The following is a 24,137-nucleotide window of genomic DNA, read 5'->3' on the forward strand; positions in this document are numbered from 1 at the left end:
TAAGACTTCACCTTTCAATGCAGTGGGTGTGGGTTCAGTCCTTGGTTGGGAAGCTAAGATCCCACGTGTCTCACGGCCAAAACATAAAACAGAAACAATACTGTAGTAAATGCAATAAAGACTTAAAAATTGGCCCACATCAAACAATTGAAATATCTTATAAAAATATGTTTAAAGGTAAAAGGGCTATCAAATACAGTAAAAGCAACTGGGTAAATTGTATGATATACTTGGGAGATGATTGGGTTTTGAGAAGGAGAAGTATCTTAAGAATGAAATAAGAAGAAATTACAGTGAACAGAAACTTTAATGGAGATTAGAGAGATTACAACAAGGGAAAAAGAGATTTAAGAATAATAGAATCCTGAAGTTATTAGGAGGGTTAGATCTTACTCACAAGAATCTTCATTCTTTATTAAGGAAACAGAAATCCTGGGAGTTTAAAGAAAAGAAAATAAGAATAAAATAGGGGAAATAATCTTAAAAGAGTATACATCCCTATAGGTTAACACTTATACCTATCTTGAGTACAAATATTTTCTGATGACCCAGAACCAAGCATTCTGGTTTCACTCTATGAAAGACATTATATAGACAGAAAACTGTAAAGCAAAAGCTTACAGTTGTTGGTTATTTAATTATCTGTCCCATTGCCATCAAAGATAAAGTCTCTCTTAAATAAACTTACTCCCAGACCCTACCAAGTGAGGCTGGCCTGAATGGGCTCTGGGCTGAGAGGCCTAAAATACCCAGCTCTGGTCCTTCCCATTCCAGAGATCTGGATGTCAGGACCCTGACAGGGTCTCATCTACAATGCAGGAAAATGCTTCTCCAGGTGATCCTTAACCGAGCAAAAATTTTAATAAGAATTTGCACTTCATCTGATAGTGAGCAAGGAATCATTAGGTGGAGGTCTCGTGATCACTGGAAGCCAATTCTTTTTTATTAATTTAAAATTTTTTTATTGAAGTATAGTTGGTTTACAATTTGTATTAATTTTGCTGCACAGCAAAGTGATTCAGCCATATATATGTGTATATATATATATATATTCTTTTTTATATTCTTTTCCATTATGGTTCTATATTCTTTTTATATTTTTTCCATTATGGTTCATCACAGGACAGGAAATATTAGTTTCCTGTGATATAGAGTAGGACCCTGTTGCCCATCCATTCCATATATAATAGCTTTCATCTGCTAACCCCAAATTCCCAATTCACCCTTCTTCCACTGCCCCCTGCCCTTGGCAACCACAAGTCTGTTCCTTATGCGAGTCAGATTCTGTTTCATAGATAGGTTCATTTGTGCCATATTTTAGACTCCATGTGTAAGTGATATCACATGGTATTTGTCTTTCTTTCTTTGACTTATTTCACCTGGTATGATGATCTCTAGTTGCATCTTTGTTGCTGCAAATGGCAATGCTTCATTTCTGTGGCTTAGTAGTATTCCTGCGTGTGTGTGTGTGTGTGTGTGTGTGTGTGTGTGTGTGATATACATGTATATCACATCTTTGTCCATTCATCTGCCAATGGACATTTAGGTTATTTCCACGTTTTGGCTATTGTGAATAGTGCTGCTATGAATATAGGGCACATGTATCTTCTTGAATTACAATTTTGCAGGAGCCAGCTCTTAAATGAACAAGAGTTTGGTTTTTAGGAGTTGGAATCCCAGTTTCTGTTCATGATTGTTCATAGGTCACAATGCTGACTCTGTGACTTCCAAGGATCATCTGGGTTTAAGAGCCATCACAGCTTCTGCACGTGGTGCATGTTATCTTGTTTCCTGAGGCCTATGACTCCCAGAGGACAAAATAGGAACACTCATAAGTTATGGGTTTTGCCTCTTGTTCCCAGCTTTGGTGGCTTTGCCTTCAGCTGGCAGGGACAGATAAGAGGAACATTTATAGTTACTGGAATATAACTCAAGGGCTGGAAGCCAGACTGTCAAGTGGATATCTATCACCACCTGGAGTCTATAGCAGAGGTTTAAATAGCAGCAAATTCCCAACTTGGTAATGAATAGAAGAGAGGAGAGGCAATGGAAAGGATGAAAATCTCAGTTTCCCAAGTTTTATTGCAATAAATAAAATAAATATTACAGTAATGACAAAAGATACAGCAAGCTTTAGATTTGGAGAAATCTACTATAGGAATCTGGGTTACAAATTATTATAATCCTTATTGTGTTAGCCACAGACATTTATTCAGATGACTGTATTTCCTGGAAAAGCTTAACATTGTCCCAATGTCCCAACATTGTCTCAATCACCTAGTGATTGGATCAGTGCCAGGAAGGTTCAGCCAGAAAGTACTGCAACACATTCATTTCAAATAAGACACACATATATGCACACAATGAAATACTACTTAGACATAAAAAATGAAATCTTGCTATTTGCAGCAATATGGATGGAGGGCATAAGGCTAAGTGAAGTAAGTCAGACAGAGAAAGATAAATATTGTATATCACTTATATGTGGAGTCTAAAAAATAGAACAAACTAGGGAATCTGCCTGCAATGCAGGAGACCCAGGTTTGATTCTTGGGCTGGGAAGATCCCCTGGAGAAGGAAATGGCAATCCACTCCAGTATTCTTGCTTGGAAAATCTCATGGAGAGAGGAGCCTGGTGGGCTACAGTCCATGGCATCTCAAGAGTTGGACACAACTGAGCGACTAAACCATCACCACAGTGAATAAAATAAAAAGGAAGCAGACTCACAAATATTGAGAACAAACTAGTGGCTATCAGTGGAGAGAGGGAAAGGGGAAGGGCAGCATAGGGGTAGGTGATTAAGAGGTATAAACTATAATGTATAAAAATAAGCTTCATGGATAATTGTATAGAACAGGGAATATAACCAATATTTTATAATACTATAAACAAAGTAAAACTTTAAAATTGTGAATCACTATATGTACACATATAGTATTATCCATCAACTACACTTCAGTTAAAAAAAAAAACTTTAAAAAAATGATTTTTGAAATCTGCTGGTATGCAGAATATGTACCTTTTCCTAACTTGGAGAAAATCCAGACAGGAGCATGGAGAATGACCAAAGAGATTGAAAATAGAATCTAGAGGGAGAGTTTAAAAGAAGGGAGTCAGCTTTGCTAGGAAAGAAAAAAGCAGGGTGAAAGCAACAATGGTACTGGCTCTGAAAGACACAAAGAGCTGCAGCTCATCATTCATTCATTCACTCATTCACTCGCCCAAAGTATCACTCACTGTCCCAGCACCTGGGGGACAAAGAGAAGGACAAAAATCAAAGTAGGTGAAACAGAGTCCTTAGCTTCAACATCTACTGTCCATTGCCAGTGCCCAAGAATTGAGCAAAAATAAGTGTAGGTTGGGACACAAGTAGGAAATAAGCCTGAAGGGAAGAGATTTAAGAAATTTAAAAACTTTCCAGGCAGGAGTGAACACCAACATCTTAGAAATCAGTGAACTAAAATGGACAGGAATGGGCAAGTTTAATTCAGGCGATCATTGTATCTACTACTGTGGGCAAGAATCCCTTAGAAGAAATGGAGTAGGCCTCATAGTCAACAGAAGAGTCCAAAATGCAGTACTTGGGTTCAATCTCAAAACTGACAGAATGATCTGGGTTTGTTTCAGTGCAAACCATTCAACATCATTGTAATCCAAGTCTATGCCCCAACCATTAATGCCAAAGAAATTGAAGTTGAATGGTTTTATGAAGACCTCCAAGACCTTCTAGAACTAATATAAGAAAAGGAAAAAAAACAAAAAAAAGATGTCCTTTTCATAATAGGGGATTGGAATGTAAAAGTGGGAAGTCACGAGATACCTGGAGTTACAGGTAAGTTTGGCCTTGGAGTACAAAATGAAGCGGGAGAAAGGCTAACAGTTTTGCCAAGAGAATACAGTGGTCATAGCAAACATTCTCTTTCAATAACACAAGAGACAACTCCATACATGCATAGGACCAAATGGCCAATACCAAAATCAGATTGATTATATTATTTGCAACCTAAGATGAAGAAGCTCTATATAGTCAGTAAAAACAAGACTGGGAGGTGACTGTGGCTCAGATCATGATCCCCTTATTGTCAAATTTAGACTTAAATTGAAGGAAGTAGGGAAAACCACTAGACCATTCAGGTATGACCTAAATCAAATCCCTTACGATTATACGATGGAAGTGACAAATAGATTCAAGGGATTAGATCTGATAGAGTGCCTGAAGAACTATGAATGGAGGTTTGTAACATTGAACAGGTGGTAGTGACCAAAACCATCCCTCCAAAAAAGAAATGCAAGAAGGCAAAGTGGTTGTCTGAAGAGGGTTTACAAATAGCTGAGAAAAGAAGAGAAGCAAAAAGCAAGGAAGAAAGGGAAGTGAAGTTGCTCAGTTGTGTCCAACTCTTAGTGACCCCATGGACTGCAGCCTACCAGGCTCCTCTGTCCATGGGATTTTCCAGGCAAGAGTACTGGAGTGGGCTGCCATTGCCTTCTCTGGAAGAAAGGGAAAGATAAGCCAATCTGAATGCAGAGTTTCAAAGAATAGCAAGGAGAGATAAAAAGGCCTTCTTAAGTGAATAATGCAAAGAAATAGAGGAAAATGATTGAATGAGGAAGTGGGAAAGACTAGAAATCTCTTCAAGAAAATTGAAAATATTTAGGGAACATTTCATGCAAGGATGGACATGATAAAGAAAAGAAATGGTAAGGACCTAAGAAGCAGAAGAGATTAAGAAGAGGTGGCAAAAATACACAGAAGAACTGTTCATAGGTCACAGTGCTGACTCTGTGACTTCCAAGGAAGTCAAAAAATGTCCAAATGACCCTGATAACCACCATGGTGTGGTCACTCACCTAGAGCTGGACATCCTGGAGTGTGAAGTCAAGTCAAATGGGATTTAAGAAGCATCACTACTAACAAAGCTACTGGAGGTGATGGAATTCCAGCTGAGTTATTTCAAATCCTAAAAGATGATGCTATGAAAGCAGTGCCCTCAATATGCCAGCAAATTTGGACAACTCAGCAATGGCCACAGGGCTGGAAAAGGTCAGTTTTCAATTCCAATCCCAAAGAAAGGAATTGCCAAAGAATGTTCAAACTACCACACAATTGCACTCATTTCACAAGCTAGCAAGGTAATGCTCAAAATCCTTCAGCCAGGCTTCAGCAGTACATGAATCAAGAACTTCCAGATGTACAAACTGGATTTAGAAAAGGCAGATGAACTGGAGATCAAATTGCCAACATCCATTGGATCATAGAAAAAGCAAAGGAATTCCAAAAAAACTTCTGCTTCATTGACTATGCTAAAGCCTTTGACTATGTGGATGACAGCAAGCTGTGGACAATTCTTAAAGAAATGGGAATACCAGACCACTATACCTGTCTCCTGAGAAATCTGTATTCAGGACAAGAAGCAACAGTTAGAACTGGACATGGAACAACAAACTGGTTCCAAATTGGGAAAGGAGTATATCAAGGCTGTATATTGTCACCCTACATATTTAACTTATAAGCAGAGTATATGATGAGAAATGCTGGGCTGGATGAATCACAAGTTGGAATCATGATTGCCAGGAGAAATATCGACAACTTTAGATACAGAGATGATACTAGTCTAATGGCAGAAATTAAAGAGGAACCAAAAAGCCTCTTGAAGAAGGTGAAAGACGAGAATGAAAAGGCTGGCTTAAAACTCAACATTCAAAAAGCTAAGATCATGGCATCCAGTCCAATTACTTCATGGCAAATAGAAGGGGAAATGAGTGGAAACAGTGAAAGATTTTCTTGGGCTCCAAAATCACTGCAGACGGTGACTACAGCCACGAAATTAAAAGACTCTTGGTTCGTGGAAGGAAAGCTATGACAAACCCAGACAGCATGTTAAAAAGCAGACACATCACTTTGCTGACAATGGTCCGTCTAGTCAAAGCTATGGTTTTTCCAGTAGTCATTTAGGGATGTTTGTGGCCCACAAAGATGGCTGAACACCAAAAAATTGATGTTTTTGAACTGTAGTGTGTTGGAGAAGACTCGAGAGTCTCTTGGACTAAAAGGAGATCCAACCAGTCCATCCTAAAGGAAATCAACCCTGAATATTCATTGGAGGGACTGATGCTGAAGTGAAGCTCCAATACTTTGGCCACCTGATGGGAAGAGCCGACTCATTGGAATGGGAAAGATCAAAGGCAGAAGGAGAAGGGGACGACAGAGGATGAGATGGCTAGATAGCATCACTGACTCCGTGGACTTGAATTTGAGCTAATTCTGGGAGACAGTGAAAGGCCAGGGAGCCTGGCTGCTGCGGTCCCATGAGGTCACAAAGAGTCAGACACAACTTAGCAACTGAACAACAACAGGCCAAGGTGGCAACGGAAATCAATTCATCCCCACTTGCCCTTTATTTATGAGAACTACTGCTGGTTAAATGGTAATTTTCAGGGTTTATTAGGAGGATTTTCACCAGAAAAAAGAAAAAAAAAGATCACTTCAGTCTTACAGTTTGGAATATTCAATTAAAGACCTTGCACGGTCAGTATAAGGTAAGGCAACTATTTTGTGGTTTCCGTCTCTGCTCAACACTGTATGATTCATATCAGGGTCTGTTCGGGCCACAGAAATAGCAGAAGAGGAAAAGGCAATCGTATCTCTCCCCAGAGTGGTTAACAAAAAGCCCGCTAACCGAGTTTACCATGAACATGAGTGTGTACAAATTCTTAGCAACTGACTGTGTTATTAATGCTTGAATTCCTTTTGTGCTTGATTCTTGGAATTGTCCAACTTTTGATTAACTGAGAATTATCATCATTTAGGACATACAAAATTGTGATTCTTTTAACACAAATACAAAGGAAATCTTTACATACTTTAAATAGTATAGACAAATGAGTTAGATAATTAAAAAGTCATGATAGTGTGTTTTGGTTTTAATTTGAATTTTCTGGTTTGACTCTAACCACCCGAAAAGGAAATTTCAAACTTTTTCAGGCATACTTAAGCCCCATTTAAAAATTTACGAGAAACCAAGACTTAGGAGAACAATTTTTAGTCAGTATTTTCACTATTCAATGACCTTTGGGGAAATTTAAGTGTAAATTTCATTTTTAAAAATGCTCAAAAACTGTTCAAAATGACCATTTTGTGTCTCCCAGATAAGCAAACTGCCCATACCTAAACTTCTGATGAATCAAAAAGTCGTTCTTTCCTTTATTCTTTCTTTCTTTATTGTATGTATCATTAGGCCATTTTTTAAAAATGTGTGCTCTTAGTCAATCCACTAAATAATATATCCTGAGAAAAATACCTATTTTGTACAAAGCATTTTGTTTTCTCCTAAAGATAATACTGAAATGTGTGTGTGTGTGTGTATATATATATATATGTATATATATATATATACATATAATTTATTTATGTAGCATATGGCACAGTAATTGAAAAAATATGTTTCTAAGCATACCCAGTTGTATATAGTATGCACATAATCCACTAGAAGTGACAACCATTTACTTGAAATCCATTTGTCCCCCCTCTCTTCTGAAATAATATCTCTCAGGTCAACTATATGTGCATAGCTTACCTGTCTCACTTCCAATCAAAGGCTGATTTGCAAAATGCTTGACAAAATCCTTCAAAGACGAGAATTCGTTAAAGCCAAATTTAAATGAATATCCAGTATATTCAACATGAAAGTGTTTGACTGAGTCTTTGGCTCTAAAAGAAAAAAAAAGGAAAAAAAAAAAAAAACCTTAATGCTACTTAAGAAACAAGTATCTTTTTTGAAGGTAAATGTAACCTTAGGCGTTAGTATCTCTGTGAAACCCTTCTCAAAACAGAGTTATGACACAATCACCAAAACCGCTGGCATTTAAAGAAGAGCACTCCTCTAATAATTAGTAATGTCGAGAATCTTTTCATGCGCTTATCTGTATGTCTTTTTTGGAGAAACATTTATTAAGGTCTTCTGCTCATTTTTCAAATGGATTGTTTGTATTTTGCTGGAGGCATAAGTGTAAGAGAGACGGGAAGAGAGATGATAGAAATGGCAGGCCACCCTCTCCCCAGATTCTCCTCTGTGCCTGGTCCTCCTCCCTTACTTGGGAGTCAGTACAAATTCTGCCTCTTTTCACTTAATCAGTTATGTGAGCCCAGTCCTTTGCCTCCCACACCTGTTTCACTCCATGCTGAATAAAATACCAACTTTCCTTCAGTGCCATTTTTGGAATAAGGCAAAAAATTAAATTTTATATATATCTATATCTATAACCATATACACACACACTCACACACACACATACACATATGGCCTCACTTCCACTGTTATTCTCTTTCAGGTAATTTTCCACCTTCAGCAAAAACCAGAAGTCAGAATCACCTAGAGGGTGCAAGTTTCTGGGCCTTACCCCCTGAATTCCTGATTCAGTAGGTCCAGGGCTGGGCCCAAGACTTGTGTTCCTAACAGGCTCTGAAGTGGTGCTACTGGTCTGGGGACCACGTTTTGGCAACTGCCATCGTCCAACCAGCTGTACTGTTCTCCTAGGAGCTTCTGCCTTTGTCCCTTAACTTGTACTGTTCCCTTCACCTGTGACTTCTTCCGCTTTGTTTTTGATTGTGTCCGTTCAAATGCCACTTACTCTATCAAATATTGCATGATATTCCAGCTTGAGTTACTTGTTTTTTCTCTTCTCAACAATTCATACACTTACCTTGCTGTCTTTCACATCATTTACAGCACTCTCCTTTGTAGTAAAGTATTTATATATGGCCTCATTGCCCCTGTGAGGCTAGACTTGCTGAAGACAAGGTCTTTGAATCTCCTACAACACTTATCAAAGTGGTAAGCATAGAGTGGATGCTCTGAAATATTATTAAGGAAGTGAATGAACAAATGAATAAAAACAACCATTCTCCTGAGCTGGTCTTTGGTTCATCTCACTTTTGCTGGTGGTTATTAGTTTTTAAAGCATTTCCAAGTGCTTGTAATGGAAATTAACAATTTATATTTTAAATTTGTATATAGATGTAATAATATATGTGTTATCTCTTTATAAGGCTTATGAAACATGTAAAAGTGAAAAGTTAACTTTCTTTGAGCCAACAATTCCACAGGTTTGTCTGAGATTTTGGAGTGATCCACGCAATAAAGGATCAACAATCCAACCATTAAATATAATTTTAACATTTGCTGTTGATTCGAGAAAGCACAATTCCTGCTTCAACCCAGAGCTGAATTCCTACTTCAAGCAGAATTCCACTTTTGATTACAAATTTTCCCAAAGATGTTGTTTAGAAAAATTCATAAACAAAATAAAACAATAATGGTTTGAGGTTAATGGGTGGGTGCTGCTGCTGCTAAGTCGCTTCAGTCGTGTCCAACTCTGTGCGACCCCATAGATGGCAGCCCACCGGGCTCCTCCATCCCTGGGATTCTCCAGGCAAGAATGGGTGGGTGGCCGAGGGCAATTTCATGGAGTCCTCATATCCTAGCAACTGCCTGTGAACCCAGTGAAACTTGCTATATGTCAGTGGAAGCCAAGGTGACAGGTACTAACAGATAAGCAATGACTCCCCCTGATTATCAGGTGGCTAGGTCACCTTCTCTGAAAGGGAAGTCAGCCAGGAGAAAATGTGCGAGAGAAACCCTGAAAGGGCTGGCCAGTGACTGTTTTGAGCCAGGCATATCCGGTGGGGACTAGATTAACTTTCTTAACAGTGGGGGGAAATGGAACTTTGAGAAATCCTGTTTATAGAAAAAAATTAAAAGTTGCATGTTGCCTGCTTGAGTTTGTGGTTATGAAAGTTTCATAGCCATAAGTCATTTTGATTTTCCAGAGAAAGCAAACAACAGTGAAAAGGGTACCAGGCCAGGCTCCAGGGATGAGGATTCTGGTGCTGTTTCTAGCACTCTTTTATTGAGTGGAAGACACTTTACCACTTCAGTTTCTTCCTCAGTCCAGCAAGAGTTTTAGATTAAATAATTCATAAAATCTCCTTCAGCTTTAACATTTTGTTTTGGTCCCAGCTCTAATAATATTTCCCCTGCTAATGGAAGGAGCAGGCATGTTTTCTGCAGTCTCACCACTCAGAGCTTGGCATCCTTGGACCTGCTGATGTAACAAGAATCAAGCGAATTCCATCTTCTGGCAATCTGCATGTGATGCTGAAGTCAGTGCCCATATAAGTAAGAAATGGGATCCCACTAAATTCATAGAGTTCTTATGAACCCTACCTCACAGAGAGGGAGTAGAGCCCAATCCTTTCGTTGCTGTCCCGCAGAAGGTAGCTCCCATCACGTCCGTTGGAGAGGAGCAGTGCCTCAGCGGCATGGCGGGTGAGATTGCCATGGTACCACCTGGGGAAGACAGAGCAGCACTTTCACTCAGAGTGAACTATGGGGGGACTCTTCCTGCACTGGGTTTTCCTCTCAGAGATTACCTCAGCAATATTCTCCACCCTGGTAGCCCTGAGGCCAAACTCTGAGCCAAGACATCAAGAAAAGAAAATTGCTGGATGAGGCTGAAGGGGAAAGGAGGGATTTGCCTTATCCCAGCGTGTTATGGGTTGAACTGTATCCTGAACACTCTTATGTTGAAGTGCTGAGCCCTAGTACCTCAGAATGCTTCCTTATTTGGAGACAGGGTCTTTAGCAAGTTATAATGAGGGTTCTTAAGGTGGGTCCTAGGGGTCTCCTCCCTTGGTGGCTCAGATGGTAAAGAATCTGCCTGCAGTTCAGGAGACCTGGGTTCGATCCCTGGGCTGGGAAGATCCCCTGGAGAAGAGCATGGCTACTCACTCCAGTATTGTTGCCTGGAGAATCCCTTGGACAGAGGAGCCTGGTGGGCTACAGTCCATGGGGTCATAAAGAGTCACACACGACTGAGTGACTAACACTTCCATTTTCAAGGTGGGTCCTAATTCAATAGGACCATAAAAAGAGGACTTTTGGAGACAGACTTGAACACAGGGAGTGTGCCTTGTGAACACTGTCCCTAAAGACGGCCATCTGTAAGTCAAGGAGGGTGAGCTGGAGCAGATCCCCCCTCATAGCCACCAGAAGGAACCAACCCTCCTTGGGGCTAACACCTTGATTTGGGGCTTCTAATCTCCAGAACATGAGATAATCAGTATCCTCTGTTAAAGTGCTGCCATTCTGTGGTACTTACTCATGCAAGTCCTAGCAAACAAACCCATATTACTTTGTAGACAGAAAGATTTTTAAAATTTCAAGTCAAAAATAACCATAAGAATAGGCTTGGGCCAATTTTCTCTCTTTCTTTTGATCTATCATGCTCTCTTTTAAAAGTGTGGTACCGTGTTTTGTAACATGTAAAACCACTGAGCTGTTATCCCAGAGTCCATTGTCATGAGGGAAATGAAGTTGAACACAAGGAATTCAGACATTTTATACAGAGATGCAAGCTCTGTTCACTATTGTTTAAAACTCACAAATACCTGCAGAATTGGGGAAGTCCCAAGGATATTCAGACTAATGTATGTGTTTAAAAAATAAATAAACTCCAAAAACACATTAGAAAAGGTAACATATATCTATGGTAGAAAAAAATCTATATAGTTCGAAAGAAGGCATAATGAAAATGAAGCTTTTTTTTCTCCCCTTTCATCCACATCACCCCTGTTCCTTTCCTCACAGGACCCCAGTGTTACCCATTTTCTGTGCTTCCTCCTGAGAGGAATCCTTTGTGTCCAGAGGCATCTAGGCATGTCCCCAGTCCCAGCTCTATGGAGACAAGAGCATCCCAGGCACCTCGCTCCTTTTTCCTTTCCCGTTCTTTTTAATAAGTCAATAGAGACAGTTCAGTGTGGTGATTAGGACTGTGGTCTCTGGTGTCAGTTTGCCAGAGTCCTGATCCACGTGAAACCTCTTATAGCTGTAACACCTTGGGCAAGTTATATAACCAATCTAAGCCTCAGTTTTCTCACCTCTAAAACAGAATTAATAACAGCAGTGCCTCATGGGCCTGCAGTAAGTTCTGCTTGCTATGGTCAAAGCAGTCTTGGCAAACAGTTGAGCTCAGAACACATTAGCTGTCACGAAGCCGTTGAGATCCCCAGAGCCATAACTTGTGATGTTGCCTCTGAGGTGTGATTTTCTTGTTGCTCAGATATACTTGTTGACTACTTTCAGCTTCTTTCAGATATGGGAAGCTAGGTCATGGTGGGTAGCAGCTGCTATTAGGAGCTATAGGGCAGGGCAGCAAAAGGGAAGGAGACAGGAGCTGCTACACAAATATTGCTGATAATGTCAGTGAACTCAGTACTATTACAGAGGTGTGCATGGTGTACAAGGAAGTGCCCTGCTCTGAGAGTGATGGATCTGCTGGGATGTCCTGTGCTATGATATTTAAGCCTGATAATAAAAATTAAACATAAGACCAAAGGCAGAGGGAGTTTCTACATAGGTCTCTGAGCTATCTGTTTTCTAAATCAGCATGTCCTAATGTCTGCTTCTTTAGCACATTTCTTTGTGGCAGAGATGCCTCAGTCCTGAGTTAGAAATGTACTTGCTAACTAAAAACAATGGCAAGGAAAAGCATTTTTATAAGAAATCCCATTGAGTTATTTACTCCTTCATTGGACTAATTCCCAAATGTGCTCAAATCTTCTCAGCATCAAATTCTTTAAACGTTGGAACCTAACACTAATATGTTGTTTGTCAATGATACTTGAATTAAAAAAAGGAAAAAGGAAAATTGGAGGAGCTAAAAGTGAGGCTATCAAAAACTTCAGGTTTGATTACAGGCAGAATACTAATTTTTTTGATAAATGAAATCTTTATGAAGTCACAAGTTCTTAAATGTATGTTGCAATAATTATATTTTGAATGGACATTTCAGTTTAAGTTAATAGATTACTTATCTGAAGCCACAAAATTCTAAAGTATAAAGAATCTGGACATTGGCATTCTTTCCAACAAGATCTAATGATGTCTGTTTAAAGCATTTATAGAATTCTGATAATTAGAGCTTGATAGCAGTTTTTATTGAGGTTTTTTTTTTTTTTTTTTTTTTTAATCCCTTGGTTGTGCTGCAAGGCATGCGGGATCTTAGTTCCTTGACCAGGATTCCAACCTGCATCCCCTGCACTGGCAACACGGACTTTTAACCACTGGACCACCACAGAAGTCCCAGTTGAGAACTTTTTTAAAGTAATCTTTGAAACAGTAACTATATATCATAAGCACATAAGAAATCCTTGAATATAAAGCATTACACTGTGCTGTAATTTGGAACATCGCAGCAGTCGTTAATTTCTTGGTAGCAGCTTGGTAGGGTCAGCATGGGCATCCCAGGTTTCATGGAGTCCTGGGCCCAGGCAAATCTAAGATAGAGCCTGCCAGGCAGCCAACCTACACTTCACCATGTCTGCATGACAATGAGGATCTTCATTCCCCAAACAACTCTTTCACAAATGCCTAAACTTCCTCTCTTCATTGAGTTAAGCATCATTTCCCAGAAACTTTAGATCAGGTTATCTCTCAGGGAAGTGACTATAAAGCCAAACAGCATTACATATCCTTTGCAGGAATATGTCCATCTTTGGTAAGGATGGTTCAAGATTGTGTTCATACAGAGTGAAAGTTTAGGGACTTTCCTGGTGTCCAGTGGTTAAGAATCCACCTGCCAACACAGGGGATGTGGGTTTGATTCTTGGTCCAGGGAGAGTCCACATGCTGTGGGCCAACCAAGCCTGTGCGCTGCAACTACTGAAGCCCAAGCACCCTGGAACCTGAGCCGCAAAAGAAGAGAAACCACTGCAAAGGCAAGCCCATGCTCTGCGACTGGAGAGCAGCTCCTGCTCAGCGCAGAGAGAGAAAACCCGGGTACCGCAGCGAAGACCCAGCACAGCCAAAAAGAAACCAACAAATAAATAAATAACGAGTTTTTCAAAAAAGATCAAAAGATTGCAAATATAGTCTTGGTCAGTCAGGAGTTTTCCCATAGTTAACCTTTTCTACTTTATATCGTTCGACCTTATAAATCTTTGTCTACTGAGTACAAATCTGTGCAAGGCATTATACTAGGCAGTCAAAGGGAATAAGAACCCAGGCTGGGCTTCAAGAAACCATTAATCTAGGCAAGAGGGTAAGAGAAGTATTTTGTGAGAGTAAAGATCAAGGCCATTTTTTGAAAGTCTCAACATCTAAGCAGGCCTTAAAGAACATACAAGTTATTTTAAAACTGTGCTTTTCTTTTTCTGGTAACAAAGAATATGTAGTAAAAGTCAAAATATGTACATATACAGAAGAGGAAATGAAAGTCATTCACAGAAGAGAAAATATGTATTTCAAATAAATAGTCTCACTATTAATCAGAGAAATGCAAACTAAAACAATAATGTAGTATTTTTTTTTAATCCACCAGACCGGTTAGTATCAAGTATTGGAGAATTTAGGGGCAACAGATATTATCATCTACTGTTGGCAGGTGTTTAAGTTGGAGGGGAACTTAAATATCTAGTGTAACTGGACATGCCCACACGACCAGTGACTCTACTTCTGATGTCTGATTAGTGAAACACTCACAAGTACACAGAAGGACGTGTGAATCAAGATGTTTACCGTAGAGCATTTGCGAGAATAAAAATTAGGAGCCATCCTAATTTTCCACCAACAGTGAGATGATAAAGTTGAGTGCTCAGAGGATGAGATTTTGTTAAAAGTTAATCAGATAAGGAGCGAAACTGGGTCATTTGTAGTGATGTGGATGAATCTAGAGTCTGTCTCATGGAATGAAGTAAGTCAGAAAGAGAAAAACAGGTATCTAATATTAACACATGTGTTATATATGAAATCTAGAAAAATGGTACGGATGAACCTATTTGTAGGGCAGGAATAGGGATGCGGACATACAGAATGGACTGGTGGGCACAGTGGGGAAGGGGAGGGTGGGGTGAACTGAGAGAGTGGCCCTGACATGTATACACTATCATGTGTAAAATGGACAGCTGGCGGGAAGCGGCTGAATAGCTCAGAACGCTCAGCCTGGCGCTGTGACAGCCCAGATGGGTGGGATTGCGGTGGGAGGCTCAAGAGAGGGGATATATGCGTCCTTATAGCTGTTTCACATTGTTGTACAGCAGAAACTAGCACAACGTTGTAAAGCAATTATCCTCCAGTTATTTTTTTTTAAAGCTATGAAAAAAAAATTTAATCAGAATTTGAAAAGGTGAGAGCGTGTTGGTCACCAAATGTTGGGAGCAGAAGGTCGGGTGCAACCAGCACTCCTTGAGGGAATGCCAAAATGCTTGCCACCCTGTGAAGACGGATGTAGTTCTGAGCAACTGAGAACTGTCCCGCTCAGAATGCCAGTTGCACCCCTGTGGGAAAACACTGAATGCTTAGGTCCACACATGTCAGAGCCGACAGATCCCAAAACGTACTATCAGGTACAGTATGAAACCGCTTAAGGAAAAATCTCTCTCATCTCCTCCAAATAATACAATACATACACATATAAAAGCACATAAAAGCACAAAATAGGAAGCTGATAAAATATACTCCAAACTCACAATAACGGTCCTTAATGGAAAGAACCGTGATTGAGAGTAGTGTTAAGAGTCCTTAGTTTCATTAAGTTTTCCTAATTCAGCTTGTTCTAATAAAAAAAAATACATACATATATTAATTGAGTAACTAAAATTTGAAAGAGAAGACAGTATTTCTACCTTAATCCAACCTCCAGGGCCCTGGTAATGCTTATTGTATTTAATTATTTTATTTTATTTACCTATTCAACTACTGTTAGTTGAATTCTGGAAGTGATCCAGTACTTGGATGGAGAGAGGGAGAGGAGACTTTTTCTCTATTTTAAGTCTGATGGAATTTGGAGCGACAATTGTTCAGGGAGCTATCTGTGCAAAGGGAATAACAGGAGCAAAGGCTAGGAAGCAGGCAGACACCAGGTATGTATCAGGTCAGAGCCCTGCATAGTGGGGTGGGCAGTATCCAGGTGAGTGCCCAAGGGCAGCAGCCAGGCATGGTGAGATGAAGCTGGGAGGATATTGATGCTATCCTATGCTTGGCTCTAGACGCTGACTGTTCCTTGGCTGATGTCTACAGAGCTTTTTATGGCTTAAAATGCATACACAACAGCTCATTACATAGAGTACTAATTGCTTGGGTCAAAATTCCTGTAACTGGGGCTGTGTTTAAAGTGTTTTTATTTGGTTATTCTGACTTTAGAGGGAAGATTCAAATTTTAAGGGACTTGAAACTTGTAAAATTTGGAAGTCTCTTTAAGAAAAATTAATGTTAATTTATCAAAAGAGAAAAATTATTTAGAGTAAGAGATCATAATAAATTGCAAATTTTAAAAGCTGACATCAACAAAATGAAAAGGCAACCTGCTGAATGGGAGAAAATATTTGCAAATCATATATCCAATAAGGGGTTAATATTCAGACTAGATAAAGAACTCAATAGCAAAAAAAACACAAAAAACAAAAAAAAAAAACAACCCAAAGCAATCCAATATTAAAATGGACTGAAGATCTGAATACACATTTTCCAAAGACAGATGGCCAACAGATACATCACTAATCATCAGGGAAATGCAAATCAAAACCACAATGAGATATCACCTCACACCTGTTAGCATGGCTGTCATCAAAAAGACAAGAACTAACCAGCGCTGGTGAGGATGTGGAAAAAAAGGTTGGTGGGAATGTAAATTGATGCAACCACTATATAAAACAGATTGGAGGTTTGTCAAAAAATTAAAAATAGGACTGCTATATGACCCGGCAATTCTACTTTTGGGTATTTATCTGAAGAAAATTAAAGCACTAATTAGAAAACATATATGTTTTAAGAAAAACCATGTTAATTGCTGCATTATTTACAGTAGACAAGATGCAGAAATAACCTAAATGTCCACTGATGGATGAATGGATAAGGGAAATGTTATTAAGCCATAAAGAGTTAAATCTGGCCATTTTCAACATGAGTGGACCTTAAGGGCCTTGTGCTAAACAAAATGTCAGACAGAAAAAAGACAAATACTGTATGATATCACTTATATGGGAAATCTAAAATACAAAACAACCAACCAAACAGAACAAAACAGATTCATAGATCCAGAAAACAAATGTACAGTTTCCAGAAAGGAAAGGATTGTGTGTGAATCAGGTGTAGGTGATCACGTCTGGTTATAAAATAAATAAGCCACAGGGATGTAATATACAGCATAAGGAATATCGGTGATAATATTGTAAGAACTTTGTAGGGGACAGATGGTTGCTAGACTTATTGTGGTGATCCTTCCATAACGTATACAAATATCAAGTCACTATGTAGTACTTCTGAAACTAACATAATGGTGTATGTCAGCTATATGTGTGTGTGTTCAGTCGCTCAGTCACGTCCAACTCTTTGCGACCCCATGGACCATAGCCCACCAAGCTCCTCTGTCCATGGAATCTTCCAGGCAACAATAATGGAGAATAAAGGGTGCCATTTCCTACTCCAGGGGATCTTCCTAACCCAGGGATTGAGCATTGGCAGGCGGATTCTTTAGCACTGTGCCACCTATATTTCAATTAATAAAGAATGAAATACACCAACATTTAGCTATGAAAAATAAGAAAAAATAAAACAACAAAAAAGAAACAAAACACCAAGTTCGCAGATATAGAGAACAGATTGGTGAATGCTGGAGATGCATGTTGAGGGGGTAGTAAAATGGATAAAGAATATCAAAAGGTACAAATTTCCTCTTGAAAGTTCTCATCATAAGAAAAAATGTTTTGTTACCCATGTGGTGACGGATGTTAACTGCACTTATTGTGGTGTTCATTTTGCAATATACACAAATATTGAATCATTATGTTATATCCCGGAAACAAATATAATGTTATATGTCAATTGTATCACAAATTAAAAAAATAAAAAGGTGACAAACTGAGAAAACAACTTATATTCATTAAATACCTGTTTAATACACCTCCATACTTTTTTCTCTACACTTTTGGCCATATCATCTTTATTTTTTCATGTAAAACAATGTTTTACTGTAATTTTCTATAGAGAGAACAGAAAAATTCAGTCTTTCACCTATAATTTTTTAAATTATAGATAGCAGAGAAAAGTTATTTTCAACTTCATAATGTGATGTTGATAATGAAGTTTTTAGGATTGTTGGAAAATTTGAGAACCTCTATCAAATTCTTTTCATAAATGAGCTGTAAAGGTATTTAAAATTTTAATGCTCAGGGACTAATCTTAAATATTTTTCCAACTGATGCATTTATTTTAACTACCTCAGTAGGGTCTGTGCAAGACAGAGGCCCTGAAGATGAAACTTCATTGACTTCACAGTAAACTCACTTCTGGTGATTACAAAAGTCACATCAGCTTTTTTTTTAGAGTAAACAATTGAAATGTTTGACTTAGTAAATAAAAGCTATATTTAATCTCTAATCACCAACAGCTTGGTTTATATTTCTAATTTTTGTACAATGTGTGGGCAAAGTCTCAACCCTAGTAAGATTCTTATCTAATCTTCGTTTACATATTGCTAGTAACGGGGAACTCACTGCTTATACAGGCAAACCTGTACACACTTCTATGATTTACAGCCAGAAAACCCTTGCCTACATCAGTCTACTGTTCCCTGATGTACAGCTTTCAACAGATGGTCTCAAAGTTACTTCTTGGAGTTAAATAGATGTCACTTACACAGATAGTTAAAAGTGTTTAAAATGTTCTCGCTTTTGTTTACATCATCTTCAACTTCTCCTTTTATGATAGACTTTTAGTCCCTTGATCACCCAGAGAGCTTGTCTCCTCTGAATACTTTCCAAATATTTAAAATCTATCTTCAAGGTAAGATTTGATATGTAACCCAAAAGCCCAGAGGCTCTCCTTTTTCCAGCTGTCGGGTACGTTGCAAGGCAACCCAAGATTGCAGTCGTTTTTCAACAGTTGCATCACACTGCTGATTCACTCTGGACCTGCTGCTGATTAAAACCCCTAAACAAGTCCTGTTCCTCTGTGGCTCTCCCACATCTCCGCCAGCTGCATTAGATGATGTTTTTAGAATTTAGTGCAATAAAAAACCTTTTTTACTGCTGGGAACTGCCAAGTGAAAAAGAATGCTAATACACAGTCAACCTGGCTCACAAACACCCATGCGGTAGCCGCGAAAATTTTGTGAGGCAAGAGCACGCCTTTATCTCACCTATTTCCTCAGCGATGAGTCCATCTGCCCCAGTGACCTCTGACGCATTGGCTGTGACTCCATGCAAGTAGCAACCTCCATCTTTCTCATCTGTCAAAGTGACTAATAATAACACCTGGTAGGAAAACTCTCTTATTTTCATGCTGGAACATTGACTTCTTTAATAAACCTCCTATATGATTCTTTAACTTTTGCAGAAGAGAGCAAGATACAATCTTTGCAACTGATACAACATACATGGGTTTTCCTTGGTGGCTTAGTGGTAAAGAATCCATCTGCCAATGCAGGAGGTGCAGGTTTAGATCCCTGGGTCCATAAGATCCCCTGGAGAAGAAAATGGTACCCTACTCCAGTATTCTTGCCTAGGAAATCCCATGGACAGAGGAGCCTGGAGGACTACAGTCCATAGGGTTGCAAAGAGTCAGACACAAATGAGCGACTGAACAACAGTTATGAATATTCTAGACATTGTGTTGGTTGCTGGGAATACAACTCCTCTGCTGTTTGGGATAAGGTTCATTTTCCAGAAACTTAAAAAAAAAAAAAGTTTTGTCTCATTGTCCCTGAAGAAGTGAAAAAGAGCCAGAAACTACTCTTTACAACAACACATTTGAAGCAATGTTTTATTTTCTTTTCTCCCAAGGTCCACATGTTATCATAAATGGCTCAAGGGTAATACAGTCAACAAAAGCTTACCAAACTTCCAAAGAATATTTGTACTGGGCTTACTAGCTTATCTAACCCACACCTGGCCTTGAAGGAAACTGTGGTGTTATCCCTTCCATGATACATTAACAAATTAGGAAACATCCACCCACTAAAGACTTTTCATAGCTGCCTCTCAGTGAGATACAGGAAATAAGCTCAACCACAGACAAAACAGACGAGCTCCATCCAGAAACCCCATCCTCAGTTCTGCCTCTTCTCTCATTCCAGTGACCTTTGTGCTAGAGCCTTCTGGGAAACTGCCCCACCATACTGGAGTCTTCATGGTTTCTTATCCCTTTGAGTTTAATTGTCTTAACTTAATTTGTTGATACAATTATTTCTCATTCTGCTCTGTCCTTTGAGAGAGAAGCTTTCAAGCTCTTTGAATTAACCAACAGCATAAAATGTATTTTGCATCTGTGTGTGTGTGTGTATACACAGTTACATTATAAACATACATACAAAAAAACCCCAAAAGTGTTATAGGAAACAATACTATCCTTTTAAATGCTGTTTACTATTTTCTTTTCTATTTCTTTTCAACTAGTATTGATTGTGATACACTAAATTAACTTTAAGGATGTGCTTGGGTTGTATCCAATGTTTGAAAAACAACGTGAAGTCTTGTCATTCAGAACCCTGCGATTTTGTTAGGAATTCACATTGGCACATTCACATTCCTGGACCCCCTGAATTATAATCTGTTTTCATCACGAGCTCTACATGATTGGTATGAGTTTAGAGTTTGAGAAGCACAGAGTTGAAGGACTCTTGGTCCTAAAAACTTTAATTCACTTCAACAGTCTTGACGGTTTGAGTGTACTGTATGTAGCATTAAAGAGGGAGACAAAGAAAGCAAAGAGTATACTAAGTGGCTTCACAGTACTTAGGAAGAAAAGAGAAGGGCCTGTGGCTGATTTAATTTTTAAAAAGTCCCCAGATAGCTGGTATCTTAGTGAGACGGACAATAAATGATATAGAAGGGGGAGCTCCTGAGGAGATGAAATGATCAAGGAAAGCTTCATGGAGGAGGAAGACCATGAGTTGGAACTTGAAGAATAGATACAGAATTCATTAAGTAAAAGAAAAAAGAGCATTCCAACAGGAGCGGTAGCATAAGCAAAGGCACTGGGGTTGACGCATGCACGGGTCTATAGAAGACACAATGCCTACCTGGAACAGAGGGTCTCTATTGAGGAACAATGCAAAATAACACTGGAGGAACAAGTGGACACAGAAACCACTCTTACATATTAAAACATGAGCCATACATCCGGTTTGGGTTATATACATCTTGGGGAGAAAATTTCTTCCTAACTGACGTCTACAGATTATTTACATATTTAAATACCTATTTTCCCCCTTCCTGCCAAAGAGAAGTGACATAGAAATAAGATTCTGTCCCTTCAGACTTACGAGGACATATATTTTAACCCAAAACAATAACAGAAAGTCCTGCCTGTGTGAAAACAGCTTATAGGCTCTGGAGTTGAACAGCCAACAAAAGCACTCTTCTTTAGAGAATTTTCACTTTTTATTCATTTTCAAAATTACGCTCACTTTTTTTCGTGTTCATGACAAGCATTTTCTTTTCTAGACTAAAAGTAAGATGGCAAGCCTTCTTAATCAAAAACTTAAATAGATTATATTTGAGAAGCTTTAGAATGCAAAAGAAACAGTTCTGAAAATTATTCTCACTTTTGAATGGCACTGACATACTTTCTGAACGCTCTAGACCGAAGATGGCAAATTCATAACATATGATGCACTCCCCTTTTCTTTCTTTCTTTTTCTTTTTTTTAATTTATTTGGCGGTGCAGGTCTTAGTTGAGGCCCTCAGGATCTTCAGTCTTCGTGGCAGCATCTGAAATCTTTAGTGAAGTACACAAACTCTTAGTTGCAGCATGTGGGATCTAATTCCCTGACCAGGAATAGAGCCAGCCTCCTACATTGGGAGCGCAGAGTCTTAGCCACAGGACCACAAGGGAAGTCTCTGCGCTCTCTGTCTTCTTCCTTGCTAAGTTTATGCTTGCCCTCAGAATCTTCTGAACACAATGATGATAGAACAACACAAAAAAATGAATCTATTAGGCAATCCCAACCTAAGCCATCTTAACTCAGGCTACTTCATCCTCTGTGCTTGAGTCCCTCCATGGGATTGCTTTTGTATTCATTTTTTTTCACGGGGTCGCACAGAGTCAGACACGACTGAAGCAACTTAGCAGCAGCAGCAGCAGTGTTAGATACTTTGATTTCCTGAAAAAATGAAGCACTCGGCCATCAGAAATCATGGGTTAAGGAAAAGGAAATGTCTTATCAGCTCAGAAGATGTCAGTAGTGAAATTGGTACCATAGTCAGGCTGTGGCATATTTTATGTGACAATGTGGTATTGTCCACATGAGCATGTTAAGTCCGCTGTTCACAGATTTGGGCTCATCTTTCTGTTGATCATAGCAAAGGATCCCATCCAAATAAACAGAACCAAGCAGAGGCTTGGCAAAGAAGTTTGAAAGCTCTGTGTATCATAGTGTGATACATGGGGCAGTTGTAGAAAGACTCACCACAGTCTCCCATCAGGAGGATTCTGCGATGGAACCAGCTGGTCCGAGGCATTGTCCATTGGCATTCTAAATGCCCATGTTTACAAATGATAGTAGCAGAGCTAGATGGGGCGGCCAGCTGCCCCAGGCTTTAGGAAGCACACCTGAGTCACGGCAGAGCCAGGGTAGTCTCTGGCCACACAATGCACTGAAGGTGGGGCCTCCAGTGTTTTCTCGTGGAGCCAAGGCCCAGCTAAAAGGAAACAGACTGAACAGGTGTGATAATTCTGTGGGAGTCGGAAACCAGGCCAAACCTGTTCTTGAAGGAGCCTGAGCAGCGAGACAAGAAGTTCTGAGAGGTGGAAACACAGAAAGAAAGCCAGAGACCCGGAAATCCAGAGACACAGAGGGAAACAAAGGGTCAGAGACACATAAGCCAAGAACTATAGAAAGAGAGACACAGAGACCTGGAGACCGAGAAAGGCACACACAGAGGCTCACATAGGCAGCCAGAAACACCTAGGGACTAACAGAGACCCACCCAGAGTGATCCAGACACAGAAGTGGAGAACCCCAAGTGACAGAAGGATGCAGACCCACAGAGCCTGACTTGGGTCAGTGGACCCAGGGAGGTCGGAGACACGTGAGACCCTAGGGCAGAGCCACCAGGAATGGGGAGGGTGGGGAATGAGGGCAAAGTGCATATCATCCCAGCGGAGATTCTGTCCAGTCCCCAGGGCTGCCTGCAGTGTGCATAAACGGCTGTAAAACCGAAAGAGCATCATTGTTCTCCCCGTGGCTGGGGGTCAGGGAATGTGTGATTGGGACCTGGAACCAGATTTCAGAGACTGGCTAGAAAAACTATTTCATGGATAAGAGCTCGAGGGGGACTTGAATGACTGGGCAGACATTCCAAACCAGAGGCTCTCTCAAGAAGGCTCATATCTGAGTGGAAGCAAGCTTGACTCTGCACTTAGTCTGGTTTCCCTTACAACCTAAACATCATGCAGTGCTGCTTCAGAGTGGATAATTGTCCTCAGACTGTAGTTGCCATTGACAACCTACCACTGTGGGCTGGGACAGGAGACAGAGATGGCCACTTTCAGGAAGCTACATCTATAGGAAAAGGTCCCAAACTTTGGGGGAATGTAAAAAAAGAAAGATCCTTGTTTCATTATCTCCTGTCTATTTCATTATTTAGATGGTGCCTCCAACTGAGGTCAATTTTTCCCAGCAGGTAAACCATTTGTTAAGAGGACTGAGTGAGTCTAGGGGTAATATATACAAGTACATCACCAGTGTTGGTGTGGAAAACTGAAGTCAGGGACCTTGAGTTCTTGTCTTGATTTTGACCCAACTTGAGACAATTCAGATATTTAGACATCTGCTCTTTGTCAAGTGCTGGGCTTGGATGGAATAGACCAAGATGTGTAACCTACAGCCCTGCCCCTACGTTGCTCATTGTCAAAAGGAGGACTCAGTGCTCAGCCTGGAGCAGATGTCCAAACCTCTGAGGGCCTTAGGACTGACATCATCTGGAAATGGTTCTAAGACTATGTGGAGAATTAATCCAAAACAAAGACAAGACTGGTGGTGAGTCAGAATGCTATGAGAAGTAAAATGAGACTCAGGCACCTTTAGATTTTTATAATGATAGAGCAAACAATGGATGAATTAGAAGGCATTCATGACATTA

The 24,137-nt window shown here is 39.7% G+C and overlaps 1 protein-coding gene across 1 annotated transcript in view; it reads right to left on the reverse strand.

The window, feature by feature from the left end:
• Nucleotides 1-24,137, reverse strand: part of DAPP1 (dual adaptor of phosphotyrosine and 3-phosphoinositides 1) — a 53,846-nt gene that overhangs the window by 22,031 nt on the left and 7,678 nt on the right. The window contains exons 2-3 of the mRNA XM_052642247.1: nt 10,225-10,347; nt 7,576-7,709 (exon numbers count right to left, since the gene is read on the reverse strand). Of these exons, the coding sequence (XP_052498207.1) occupies nt 7,576-7,709; nt 10,225-10,347 (257 nt within the window). The remainder of the gene's footprint in view (nt 1-7,575; nt 7,710-10,224; nt 10,348-24,137) is intronic.

This window comes from Budorcas taxicolor, chromosome 6, assembly GCF_023091745.1.
Source record: "Budorcas taxicolor isolate Tak-1 chromosome 6, Takin1.1, whole genome shotgun sequence".
Taxonomy (NCBI): Eukaryota; Metazoa; Chordata; class Mammalia; order Artiodactyla; family Bovidae; genus Budorcas; species Budorcas taxicolor.